This window comes from Geotrypetes seraphini, chromosome 17 (assembly GCF_902459505.1).
Source record: "Geotrypetes seraphini chromosome 17, aGeoSer1.1, whole genome shotgun sequence".
In the NCBI taxonomy this organism is placed as follows: domain Eukaryota; kingdom Metazoa; phylum Chordata; class Amphibia; order Gymnophiona; family Dermophiidae; genus Geotrypetes; species Geotrypetes seraphini.
The window spans coordinates 7,676,593-7,690,786 of NC_047100.1; the positions used below are offsets into that span (position 1 = coordinate 7,676,593).

A 14,194-nucleotide genomic window follows, 5' to 3' on the forward strand; every position below is an offset into this window, starting at 1 on the left:
GAGCTTCCCGCCCTTCGGAGTCCCGCCTTTTTCTGACGCAACTTCCTGTTTCCGACGAGGCGGGGGGAACGGGGAACGTTGCGGGATTGGCGGTGGGCGGCTTTCATGTATGAATTTGACGGGAGGAGGGGGAGGGGGAAGAGGACAGGTCTCCGGGTGCGAGACGTTGGGAGGGCAGCCGCGTGCGTTGTGTCGGAAGTGCACGTGACCTGGGAGCTGTAGTCTCGTGCCGGCACGAGCGGAGAGCAGAGCAGAGCAGAGCAGCAGCCCAGAACTCGCCCTCCTCGTGTATATTTTATTGGCTTTGAAAACTACGGCTACGGATTGTATAGAATAGATGAATATATTTTCAATTACCTACAATTAAACAGCGGATTTAGAGCTGTAAACTCACAGACCGCAATGCCAGAAGGCAGAAATAGTCTATCCAGTGCCCTCTAGTTCCCTTTTTTGGGTTTGCAAATCAGATGATCCCAGAGACAAAAAGGATAGATATTTTTGGGGTAGCTTAGTTAGAGAAAGTTGGTACTAGAAGGTAGAGCTTGAAAGATCTGGTTCTGCTTTAAGCCCATTTGCTCCAGAATTTAGTAGCAACAATATTTTCTGAAAGCATTTTTAAAAATTCATGCTCTTAAAAAGTAATAGTTTCAGTTGTTCAATACTTAAAAATGCTAATCTATTTGCTTGCTAAGCTAGATCTCTAAATCAGTTTAGTACCCCTGAGGAAAAATACTGGAGTTCACGCCCTCCACACACACTTGATAACATACTGCGAGCCACAGGTTTGTACACCAAGAACTCATCTATGATTTAGCAAAGCATTATTAAAAAGAAGAAAACTGTTTAATGTTTAACTTAGTGCTATAATTCAACAGCCTCTTTTTCCTGTTCTCTCAAATGCCATAGGCCTTTCTGTGGTTTTGCAACTGGAGATATAAAACATTTGTTTAAAACGTGTCAGTGGTGCAGCACAGCAGTAATGGTCTAAATGCCTAATTTCTTTAAGTGCAGTGTGGTTAATGACATAAAAGTCCATATAGAATCCTGTGCCCTAGGCACTCCTGAAACTAGAAGGTACAGTTCTGTAAAGTAGAAACAAAGGCATTACAGCCACCTTAGACAAGATATAAAGAACTACTCTGCAATTAGTGGACAAATGGAGAAGAAAGAGAAATACAAGGAAGATTCTGCAAGCAAGTTGAAAAAGAAGAAAAAAACCCATATAAATGCTGAGCAAGGTGATAGTGATCAGGAACTAAACAGCATTGACTTACTCCAGCCGGGACCTGGAAAGGCTCTACAAACTGCAAAAAGGAAGTTAATTTTACACCTGGATCTAAACAACACCATTCTTGTGTCCGATGCAGTCACAAACCAAGGTCCTAGGTCAGCTTTAAACGCTTATCTCAGCACTGTTGCTTGGGGAAAGATAAATAAAACAGGTAAGATGTTAAATCTGGTAAAAAGAACTAAACTGAGTGAAGAGGGTTTTTCTAAGGGTCTGGGTAAAACCAGGATTCTCGTGATCTAGGGCAGTCTATCTTAAGAATGGAATGCTCTTTTATGACAGCAGCAGGCTGTCTTTCAGTAGGGAATCCCCATGCTCTTTCACCGTCTCTGTAAAGTCCCGCCTCCTATGATGCAGTACTTTTCTTATGTGGGTGGGATTGGCAGAGAAGGGGACTTCTGCAGAATGACAGAAAATGAGTCAAAACAGTTGGTGCAAGTTAACAGACCTAAATGGGCAAGATAGTGGAAGCTGCTGCAGGGAGTGATTGTGGGGGACTGAAAGAAGCATAAAATGCAATTAATATGTTCCAGAAAGGGTTGTATCCCCCTGGATTCAGCATCCTTCACCACCTATAAGGCAGGAAACATTCATTCCCTGCACTCCTTCCCTATCAAAAGCACAGGACCTACCAGGATCTTGAAGGATGTCCAAGATCCAGCAGGATCTGTCAGGATCCTACAATTCTGACCCCAGGAAGGGCTGTATCCCCCTGGATTCAGTACCCTTCACCACCTATAAGGCAGGAAATATCCATTCCCTGCACTCCTTCCCCATCAAAAGTATTATCAGAGAGCAAAAAATAACTAAGACACATGAAGGGCAATTCTTTAACTGGGCACCTGATTGGAATCTATTCTGTAAAGGAAGGTAGGCACCTACTTTTTTTTTTACAGGATACTAGCGTGACAGCTTAAATACGTGCTTAAATGTTAGGCGTCAGACAGAGCCAGTGTGTTAGCACCTAAATACAAGTGCTGCCTGATTCATGATTTGAATCGGTTCACTCGATTCAAATTGATTTAAAACAAAAAAAAAATCAGCCTCCTGATTCGTTAACTGATCCTCCCCCCTCGCCTCATAAAGCAGGAGTGGCAGCGCTGCTCTTACTGGCCGGCCACTGCCGCACATGCTTTAGAGGGGGAGGGTCAGTCGGGAAGTGCTGGTGTCCGGCTTCCCCTCTGGCCTCCCGCTGGTGTCCGGCTTCCCCTCTTTCCTTCCGCTGGTGTCTGGCTTCCCCCCTGGCCTCCCACGCACCATTTACCTAATATGAGCAGCCTGCAGAGAAGATCACGGTGCTAGCGATCTTTTCAAACTGCCATAGGTCTTCAGAACTGTTTTCTCTGCATCAGTCCCGCCTCTCCTTTGACATCAGAGGCAGGATCGCAGCAGAGGAAACAGCTCCGAAGACCTATGGCAGTTTGCAAAGATCGCTAGCACCGTGATCTTCTCTGCAGGCTGCTCATATTAGGTAAATGATGCGCGGGAGGCCAGGGGGAACACGCAGGCCTTCCGGGGAGGGGTGTGCAGGTCTTCAAAGGGGGGGACAGGCCTTCAGAGGGGACAGGAAGGCCTTCAGTGGAGGAGGACCCTGGTGTAGAAGTACACAGAGGGAAGGGGGGGTTAAAAGAGACGTGCATATGCCGGACTTTGGGGGGAAAGAAATAATGGGTCTAAAAACAGGAGAGGGAGAAAGATGGTGGACAATGGGATATAGGGAGGGAAGGACAGAAAGGGAGATAAGTTGGACACAAGGTTATGGTGTGGAGGGGGGATAGAGATACTGGATAGAAGGGTAGTTGGGAAAAGAAAGGGAGAGATGGTGGACCCTGGGGTGGCGGGGAAGGAGGGAGAGATGCTGGATGAAAGGGTAGTTGAGAAAAGGTGGAACTGTGGATGGAGACGAAAAAAAGGAAAGATGTCAGATCTCTGGAGGAGGGAAGGGAAACGGAAGGGGAGGACAGAGATGGAAGATGGATGGTTAGCAAGAAGAAAGAAGGAGACCCTGTCAAGCAAGTTATCAGAAGACAACCAGAGCCTGGGGCCAACAAGATTTGAATAATGACCAGATAACAAAATATAGAAAAAATAATTTTATTTTCTGTTTTGTGATTATAATATGTCAGATTTGAAACGTGTATCCTGCCAGAACTGGTGTTAGACCGCAAATGTGAGCTAGGATTTAACAGAAAGAGGAAGTCTTTTTTGTTTGTTTATTTTGTTTACACCACAGTGTCAGTGTGAGTACCTGATTGTAAAAACCGCTTAGATAACCTTGATAGGCGGTATATAAAATCCTAATAAACATATTGTGAGATTGAGAAGTTGCCTGAATGTATGGTTTTTGATGTTTCAGGTGAATGGCAGTGGCTGACGGATTCCCTTTCGCTCTTGCCACCCTGCCAGAATGCGGTTAATTATTACTCACAGTTTGGTCGTGAAACTGATTTTACCGACACAGCACTAGGACAGCATTTCAAGGGCATTTTCACCGACCACCTGAAGCTGCTGGAGTGGAGTGGTGAAGCAGACGAGGTGTTCGCCACTACAGGAGAAGATGGAAAAGCGTACCATTGGATCCTTCCATCATTTTTCCATCTCCTAGAGAGGCTGCACCTGGAGGCAAGACACTTTGCTGTGGTGTTACGAACGTTCGGGACTGATCTTCCACAAGTTCTTCATGCCGTCCGGTGTGCTTTGGAAGGACGACACCCCCATTTTCCTCATCTTATAACGGTGAGTATGTGCATTGTTGGTAGGCATCTGAGAGCATTTGTCAAATGAGGAATCCAAAAAGTGAAAGTCTCTAGAGTTATCAGCAGGAGGAGTCCAAAACTATCTCCCCCCCCCCTTTTTTTTTTTTTTTTACAAAACCACGGAAGCATTTTTTAGTGCCAGCCGGCGTGCTGAATGTTCTGCGCTGTTCGCTCATAGGAACTCTGTTGGGATCACTTGGCAGTGCCGCCTCTCCCCCCCTTGCAATCTGTGCACGACTCATCTTCTACCAACCTCACTATACTCGTCGCCCCTTTCCTTAAATCACTTCAGCTCTCTAGTTGCCTTTGCATACAGTTCAAGCTCCTATTGCTGACCTACAAGTGTGTTCATTCTGCTGCCCCTCAATATCTCTTCTTATACACCTCCCAGATAACGCTTTACACGTTCCTCAGATAAGCTGCTCTTAGCTGTACCCTTCTCCACTGCCAATTCCAGACTTTGTTCATTTCATCTAGCTGCCTGGAATAAATTACCCGAGTTTGTCCGCCAAGCCCCTTCCCTTCCCTTGTTTAAAAACAGACTGAAAACCCACCTCTCTGATATAGCCTTCAGTTCATAACCCTACTCCTCACTGCCCATTAACCCAGCCAGCAGATTAACCGTTCCCCTTAACTGTATCCATGACATCCTGTCTGTCTTGTCTGTGTAGATTGTTAGCTCTTTCGAGCAGGGACTTTCTTCTTTGTGACTCTTTACAGCGCTGCGTTCGTCTGGTAGTGCTATAGAAATAATTAGTAGTAGTAGTGTCCAAGGAGGCATAGTTTATTAGTAGGATGGTTTAATCAGGTTGTTATGGGAGTGACAGAAAAGGTATGTGGGTTTAAGATACAAGAGGGCAAAGGGGTGGTGATACTAGGGGAAATCACAGTGATGTCTGTTTTAAGAAAATATTAGAAGGGCAGTTCTAGAACTATGCGTGCCCAAGCGCAGAGAAACACATCACTTAACCCATGTAAGTGCCTTAAACACTATTCTGTAAGGGCGTGTGTAAAAGCTGTAGTGTGCAAATGAAAGAGGGGCATAAATGTGAGGGATGTGGGTGGAGAGCTCCCAGTTACGCACATATCAACAGAATTCTGAAAGTTATACAGGCCCTTGTTGCACTTGGTGCCCACAGTGTAAGTGCAGTTGTGCCGATGCTGGGTTACACTAGTGATCTATAACGGAACCTGGGTACTCAGATGCCTTTATACGCAGCATCTCTCAATTCTAGATTTGCTATCTAAGTTTACACTTCAGTAAATTATAAACATTTTCTGTGTTCTTGTCTCTGTCTCCTTCACTCTTTTTTCCCAGCTGCCTGTAGACCACAATCCAGGCCGAATACGCTGCAGTAAGCGAGAGGTATTGCTGAGTCGGGGCTCTGAGCGAGTGTCTACAAAACCAGATGCAAGAAATATTTACAATTACTTTGGCTCCTTGGAGGGTATTGGGGGCTTCCAAGACCACTTTGACTGGTGAGAACCGGAAGGAACTTGTTCAGTGACTGGGTTGCTCTCTCCTGCTCCTTGGAGGGACAAGAGAGTTGGGAGTTTATTTAGGTTTTTTTTCAAATTCACACATTTGAATCATCGTTCATTTGCAGACAGAGAAGGTCATTTTATAAACATTTTTGCAAATGTAAAGCAAGTTTTATACGCAAAAAAACAAGCCTTTTATAAAAGTGCATAGCCGTTCAATCACACAAAAAGTCCGCATGCTGCAATTTTATTTATAGGCATTGCGTTCCCAGTTTATCCCAGTGGAGTACAGGGATGTTGTATAAAATCCTGAAAATTTGTGGATTGCAGTTTTACATTAGTATTTCCTGCAATCCACGAATTTTCAGGATTTTATTCAACACCCTGTACTCCATATGGTTCTCCAATAGTGTAGCACAGCACAACTTGGACCCCTCAGGAAGGGGTGTTTCTCCAAAACACAGACCATGTTGGGTCCAATCTCCGTGTGTATGAGAGCCATTCTTTGGAAGACAAGTCTTTAGTGATTTTTAATAAACGTTCCTTTATCTTGTACATTCCTTTCTGCAGTTTCTTTTTGTTCTCCCTTCACTGCAGACCTATTTTTCTTTGTTTTGCCTTTTTATTTTGTAGTACTTGGACGTAGTATTTATTTATTTAAAAAAAAAAATCTATATCCCGCATGTCCAGTAATTCTATGCAGGTCACAAATAAACACATAACAAAAAGAATACAAGCTAAGTAATCTCTAATAAAATAACAGCAAGTAATAAAACTCTCGTAGAAAACCAGCATGAGAGTTTTTAAGTTTTTAAAAAATAATTATGACATGTCATTGAGATTGGCTAAATCATTGCCATTGCTCATGTTACAGGTGGGCTCGGCATCAGTTCACGAGCGAGGGAGGGAAGCCGTTTTGGATCGACCCAGACGACTTCAGTGTGCAACACATCTTCATAGATGATAACATTCGTGCGGACGACGATTATAACATCGTCTTTCCTCAGGTAGCGGAAGTCTAATTTGTTAACTGTATTTTGCCCACAGTGTTCAGCCTAGATTTCCTAAAGCCATTGCTTATACCTCACCAAGCCTAAAATAAGACCCTGCGTTGCGGTGTCCTCTAAAAGATGATGAGAAGGAAAAAGGGCTTTCGAGTCCGTACGGATTGAAATGAGGGGGTCCTTTCACTAAGGCGCGCTAAATGCTAACGCGTCCATTATATCCTATGGACCCATTAGCGTCTAGCTAGCCCGCCTTAGTAAAAGGACCCATATGTTATCTGTCTCTTTAATTTCTGTTTGTGAAAACATTATTATCACTCTGAATAAGTTGATTTGTAAGAGGCAAAAGGTGCTTTATTGATAGAGAACGTATTAATAGGAACAGTTAACAGCTAAGGCAGGACGCCTGCTTTGATTCGGTTCAGGAAAGGTTTGAAAATAGCCTTATTTGCGCGTCAATTTATGAGGTTATAAATCTGTTTGAGATGGGTCTTACTGAATACCTTTTTTTTTTTTTTAAGTTGTATGTAGTTTTTTGCTGGTTTTTTTTTTTAAGTTGTATGTAGTTTTATGATGTTTAAAATTTGTTGTTACTATGTGTGGGGGTTTTTTAGGCTTTGTTTGGTGAATTGACTTAGTAGAGAAAGAGAGATTGTTCACCCTCTCCATGGTGGAGAGAACGAGAGGGCACTCTCTAAAGTTAAAAGAGGATAGACTACGTACAAACGTAAGGAAGTTCTTCTTCACCCAGAGTGGTAGAAATCTGGAATGCTCTTCCAGAGGCTGTTATAGGGGAAAGCACCCTACAGGGTTTCAGGAAAAGGTTGGATAAGTTCCTGCTGAACACAGGTAAGGCTAGATTCAAATAGGGCACTGGTCTTTGACCTAAGGGCCGCCGCTTGAGCAGACTGCTGGGCACGATGGACCACTGGTCTGACCCAGTAGCAGCAATTCTTATGTTCTTATGATTTGGTTTTGTATGTGTTGCATTTTTTTATATTTTATTTGATTATGTATGTAACTTTGGAACCCTCTTAGCATTGTTGGATTTGCAGGACATAAATATTTTAATACTATTCTTTGCCTTCCCGTTCAAAAGCAGACATCTTCTTTGTTGATTTGCTGTAGGTGTTTCTGAAGAGACTGGATGGCCACGTTCGCACTGCTTCAGCCTCAGAATTGTACAGCATTTGCCTAGTCCAGACTGACCTCCTGAGGGCCATTGCAGAGAAAAACTATTTTCTAGAGTGTGTGAAAGACTGTGAGGAAAAATATGACCATTACATCGCTAATTCTCAGACAGAGTGATCCCACCCCTAAGAACAAGGCTTCCAGTGTTCCATGTATCTACCCAAATGAAATAGCCTCTGGCCTGGGGCCCAAAGAGCGAAAAGCAGATCCATTAAGAGCCACATAACATGTTCTTTGGCTACTCACTAGTATTTCCTTTTAATTTTTCAACTTTCACCAAAGAGAAACATGAAGAAAAATAAATTTGCAAACAATGAAACATCAGATCCTAGCAGGCTGTGAAGACAAGATCAGAGAACATGCGAGGGCCGATTGGAAAGTAATGTCCTATTAATTTCAGTCAGTGCTGGCAATGCACCAGAAGCAACATGCGGCCTGGCATTGTCTTGGAGCAAAAACCACTGTTTCTTCAGCAGATGTGGTCTTGTCTTCCTCATGGCTCCATGCAAATGGGTTTTTAGGACATTTGCGTAGTAGCCACAATTAACTGTCTGTCCACGAGGAACCCAGTGCTGTAGGATCATACTGTGTTCATGAAAGAACAGCAGAAGCATAACTTTACCTGGTCATAATGATGAATCCATGATTCATCACACATCATAATCGATGCCAGGAAATCAGGAATCCTCTCCGACATTCGAACGGTATTCTTGCACACTTCAACTTGCCATTGCATCTGCTCTTCTGTGAGATTTCTGGGGACCCACCTGGTGCACATGTGACACATTTTCAGTTTCCTCTGTCACAATATGTTGAACCCTTTCAAATGAGATGCCAAGTGAATCTGAAAGTTTGCGTAAGGTTAGCCTTCTGTCATTTTGCAATGTCTTTGCAGATTTGGCAATGCTGACATCTCTAACCATGGTGGATGGCCTCCCAGAACGCGCTTTGTCAGTCACTTGCGAGTCACCCTCTTTGAATTGCTTCCACCACTGAAATACTGCAGCACGGTTAATTGCTTCACCGCTGTGTTTGCCATAACATTTCAAGAGTTTCATTACTGCTCTTTCCAAGTTTAACACTAAATGCAATCACCCACTTCTGGCGTACTCTCATAGACATGTATTCCTCATCTGCCATGGTGAAACATACGGAGTTCTTCCTCTCGATGTGACCCAACAATGACAACTATGGCAGTTCAGCTGCAGGTTCAGATACATCAATGTATGAGCTTCACAAGAACCAGCACAGCGTTGCCACATCTACTTCTTGGCATGGAAAACAAAGGCTGTCTCATTACTTTTCAATCAGTCTTCGTACTAAGTTGTCATTCCTGTAACGCACTTGTTCACTGGGCTCTGGATCTGAAGCCATCAACCCACTCTGTTTGATGCACAGCCCCATTCATATTTTAAAATACAAAAGAGGATGAAGTGGCAGATTTCTTTTCAGAATTGTTAGTAAAATGTTGACATGTTCTTTTCTTAATTGTTCTTAAAGAAGTGCAGATTTTAACACCATTACTTCTTAAGTTGTAGCCGTCCATCGTTTACAATATTTTATGGATATAAGGCAGACAGACCTTAGTCCAAAATTGTTTTGTTAGTGGACAGTTAAAATAGCGCACGAGAGAAGTTCCTGTCCTGCATTTGACGGTTCCTGCATCACTGAGAGTCTACCACCTTCTCTGCTTCCTCCACCTATATTCTTTCGTAAACTGTTCAATTTATTCTTGTCTGATTTTCTTAGCAAATTGTACAGCCATACCACGACTAAATGCCAGCAACCCAGGCTGTATTAAATTAGGATCTTTTCTGGAGGTAACCTACATGAATGGAGTTTTGCACTAGAATTTCTTCCTGCCATGAGCATGGGTTGGTGGCTATAGGAGTGTGTGGGGGGGGGGAGCCCTGGCTCTATCACTGCTTTGATGGACTATTGGTCTGACCCAACATGGCACATTTTATGGTCTTGTTTGAATAAAAGAGCAATCACCTGACACTTTCCTAATGTCTGCTTTTTCTTCTTACCTATCAACTGTATCCTAGGGCCCTTTTTTCCATTAGGTGAACTGGGTTGTTGCCTAAAGTGTTAAAATTTGGGTGGCGGGACCTCCCAACCTCTAGTTTCTAGCAGCACACTTTCAAGGAATGAATGATAATGCACACATTTTCAAAACGTACAGGTTGGCACTTTGATCTTGCACCAGCCTACAAGTTTTTTAAAATGTTTATGATGTCATCCCAGTGCTGCCCAAGGAACCCATCCTGGATGTGACTGGAGAAAAAGGAGAAGGACCTGCGGTAAAGAGTTTCAAGGATACAGTAGAGGGCGCCACAATATTAAACATATTGGATAACAGCAGCTGGAATTTGTAACAAAGAAATTAAATGAGTCTTCTGGAGATGCTTCAATGTGACTTTCTTGCCCTGGTTTTATTGCATTCAAAGCACCTACTCGGTCTGTCTGTGAAACATTCATTCCCCATGTTCTTTACATTGCTCATTGCCACCTGATTTTAATATCTTAATCTGCAGTTTAATAAAGGCAAAAGAAGTTTGTTTTTTTAACGAATTCTGAATTACATAAGAATGAAATACAAGGGTGGTTTGAAAAGTTGGATAATAAAGCAAGTTAACATAGTCTCCTCTGAGGGCTATACACTTGCAACGGGTTTCTAGATTTTTTTCATATCATAGGAAAAATAGCTTACAAAAAAACTGGAAACTCATTGGACCAAGTATACAGTTCATTGTTTAATTTGCTCTTGTCTTGCGCACAATTGTGGTTACGCTCACTTGTGCTCAATTGTCTTCGCGCAATTGTCCACGTGCTTTTGTCTTGCCACCGTTTCAGACCACCCTCATATTTTATTAGAAACACGATGGCAGATAAAGGCCAAATGGCCCATCTAGACTGCCCGTCCGCAGTAACCATTATGTTTCATGTTTATTACAGTTTGATGCAAATGCTTATAACATAGTTTCAAAGCGAATTATAAGTATAAAAAGGGGTAATAAGAACATTTCACACATATATTAACAAAAAAATAGACAGACTTACAGAAAACAATGGGGAAACGAGGTGAAACTCCAAAATTTTTGACAAATATAACAATGAAGGGTCAAACAATGTGGAGGGGATAAAAGCAGAAGCATATTTGTTTAATTAAAAAAAGGCCTATAAAAATAAGTTTGATTGACGAATTCTAATTTCCGAAGGCATCTTTAAAAAGAAATGTTTTCAAAAAACTTTTAAACTTATCTAGAGCAGATTTTCCTCTAATATATCCTGGCAAAGAATTCCATAATTGAGGCGCAACTATCAAGAATATTTCTGTTCGTCACGTGCCGATAATTTTAAGAGATGGTACTGAAAAAAGGTTTTGGTCATAGGACCGCAGAGTTCTGGATTGGGATAAGTAACCTGTCCAAAAAGGTAGGCAGATTAGATTGGTGGATCTGAAATGAAAGTAATGCTATTTTATAGGTAATACAATGAGGTATAGGTAGCCATTGGCATTTTTTTAAGAGAGGTGTTACATGGTCGTACTTTTTTGAATTTGTTATGATTTTTATTGCCGTGTTTTGGATAAGTTGGAATCTTCTTATTTGTTTTGGGGTAAAGCCTTTTAGCAAAGAATTGCAGTAGTCGAGTTTCAAAATAACCAAAGAGTGGATAAGTATATTGAGTGCTGATGGTTCCAATATCTTTGCTAATGACCTGATTATGCGCAATTTGTTTTACTGGTCTTGCAAAACACTTGCAAACCAAGTTACTTGCAATCCAAGGTTTTACTGTCTATGTATTCACATGGAAGCAGACCTATCATTATCACAGAGAAACATGTACCATGCTACCATATGTCAGGAAATGTATGTTTTGACAGTGTTTGCACATTCACTGAAAAAGCAAGTGATACTTGGTAAGGAAAATCAGTGTTCAAAGCTATTTTTGATTTTATAAAGAATTATCTCCAGTATTTTAAGTGTGGATCTGAATTCACACTCCTTTGTGTCTCTAGTACAGACAGATGTTTCAACAGATGCAACTTTTTGTCCCAGTGATGAATAAAGTAATTTAAATGAAAAAAAAATGTGGATCATGACTGTTCTAATACAGCTTTTAAGTGATTTTTAATGAGTGCATATACAATGAAAAGGCACTAATTTACTCACTGCATTCCCCGTCCTAAGCAGCCATGCCGTATTATCAACCCCAGGGGCAATCTACCAGCCTTCAGCTGATAAAATGTGTGCATTAGAAAGATGATAGTTCTTCCCTGTGGTGGGTAAGAAAGGAGACTTCTTTAAGTATTTGGGTAAGCTCTGAAAGAAAACAAAAATCCCACTCAGCTTTTCCATAGTATTACTACGATTGGATCCAGAAATTCTGCTAGATTAGAAGCTATGAAATCGTAGCTGTAAAGTGTAACAGTAAAGAGAATTCAGAATCCCCTACTAGTATCAGAAAACAACTGGTATTCTACTCAAAAGAACGGTCTGAGGGTACACTGGAAAGACTGCATGGATGCTGCTGCTTCTATTAATCAAATGGAAGGTGTAGGAACGTGAAGGGTTAATCCAAGGGGGGCTCTCCCCCTCCCCCGTCTCATTCCGAGCCTGAGCCAGCCAGAAAGCAGGAAGGTGAAGAGAGGGGTGGGAGCAGGAGGGAACCAGAGCTGTACCAGTTACCATCCAGGCAAGGAGGAGGCAGAGCATTTTAGAAGCTCTTGTGTGCTCATCACTCTTCGAAACCTGTATCCGTAAACTTGGGAATCCAAATGAGCACGAGGGAGATCGCTTGTGCTCCAGACTCTTTGAGAAAGGGGTGCAGAGGAATCTCGGGCCCTTTTGGAAAGCAGGAAAGACTAACCTTGGAGGTGAGTCTTCTAGCACTGTTCTGGGACGTTGGGGATACGGGAGTGAGGAAAAGATGGGCGTGAATTTCCAGTGCTCCTTATTTTCACTGGTTGGTGCTACCTAAGCACAAGAGAAGTCAGGTCTATAGATCAGAAGAGGGGAAAGTCTGATTTTCCAAACGGTATATTTGCTAGTGGGCTATTACGCCATTAATTCAAAATCTAGTCTAATAGCAAGATAGGTGCTTTAAAATAGGAGTGTCTTTATACTCTGGAAATGCACCGAATAGAAAGAAGCAGCTACGGTATGGGTGGCAACCTTGAGTTTATGTTTCTGCTCCAGTTTAGAACACATGCTGAAACTTGGCTGCTGGGGAGCTGGACAGAAAAGCTTTTGTCAGAGAGAAAGGATTTACATTCGATTGTTTTCAAAGCTGTATTTGTCTTCATAAGAGTGCCTGATCTTGCAGGAAATCTATAATGCTCTAATTTGGACTATCTTATCTTTCTTTCATGCTTGAAGAATGAAAGCTAAGTTTAAAAATCTTAGGAGCACTGATATTTGTGCCTGAAGAGTATATGTCTTGCTCATTAATATATATTGTTGATGAATAAAATGCATAGGTAGACTTCTAATCAGAATTCAGAACCAGAGTATCTGGGGATAGTGAATGGACTTGCTCTGGAGCTCACACAGGATAAGCTGTCTCTAAGCTGAAAGAAAACACATGGATTACAGAAAGATGAAAAAGTTCTGACATTATAGAGAAAGGGAGAACAAGATCAGAGAATGTGGGATGGGTCCTTGCCAGGGAGGTCAGAGAATGGATAAAGCTGCTTTCAGGACCCTGCATTAAAGGTGCAGATCACAGACCATTTTGTTTTTGCTATGAACTCATATCCTCTGGATCCAAATAGCGCCTAATGGCCATGTCATCACGAAAGACATCACACATACTGCATAGGCAACTCTAGAGTTAGAAATCGGATTTGGGGCCTAGTTGTTCACAGATATGTGGAGGAATTTTGCAGCGTGGCCAAAATAATTTAAAAACACAAACAAACAAAAAACAGCCTAATGCCTTAACCTAGATTTAACCTGGGGTGTCAAATTTTCTTGCAACTGTCCTGGTTATAACAGTTCTCTAGTGAAAGCAAAGGTGCTCATGTAGCTGAGTCTGTTGCCCCAGGCTCCCCAAGACACCTAGGAGCCTCACGTAGTAATGGTAGCCATTTAGATCAGGATGTGATGATAGAATTGGACTGGCAGTGGAGCTGTCTGGCAGCTCCACTGTCTGTAGTATCTCAAAGACCTAGGCAAAGTTCACACGGTTTGGCAGGTATGCAGGGGACCTGTAGTATTGATGGCCATATAGACCATTATAGAACTTTGCAGTTAAGATATATGAAAGGCAATAGGTTGTAGGGCACAGGTGTGAATCTCAAGGCCCATGGGCCGAATCCTGCCCGTCTGGCCGTTTTAGGCAGCCTGCGGTGCGATGCTCCCAGTGTTATCTTCTGGCCAGCTCCCAGGTAACTTTACTAGGTAACTTTACACACCTGATACTCTACTAGTCTTTCCCATACTAGATGCTGTTAAGAACATAACATA

At 42.3% G+C, this 14,194-nt stretch overlaps 2 protein-coding genes across 3 annotated transcripts in view; both read left to right on the top strand.

Annotated features, from left to right (window-relative positions):
- Positions 1-114: 114 nt before the first annotated feature.
- On the top strand, positions 115-9,720 carry LOC117351195. The gene is made up of 5 exons (XM_033926125.1): positions 115-1,442; positions 3,645-4,024; positions 5,363-5,523; positions 6,401-6,533; positions 7,659-9,720. Exons 1-5 carry the CDS (start codon positions 1,157-1,159, stop codon positions 7,836-7,838), a joined length of 1,140 nt encoding a protein of 379 aa, XP_033782016.1. The 5' UTR covers positions 115-1,156; the 3' UTR covers positions 7,839-9,720.
- A 2,696-nt stretch (positions 9,721-12,416) lies between these two features.
- The window catches only part of KLHDC8B (kelch domain containing 8B), an 80,932-nt gene continuing 79,154 nt past the window's right edge, over positions 12,417-14,194 (top strand). For both annotated transcript variants that reach the window (XM_033926127.1, XM_033926126.1), the window contains exon 1: positions 12,417-12,603. The gene's annotated coding sequence lies outside the window, so the exon portion shown is untranslated. The remainder of the gene's footprint in view (positions 12,604-14,194) is intronic.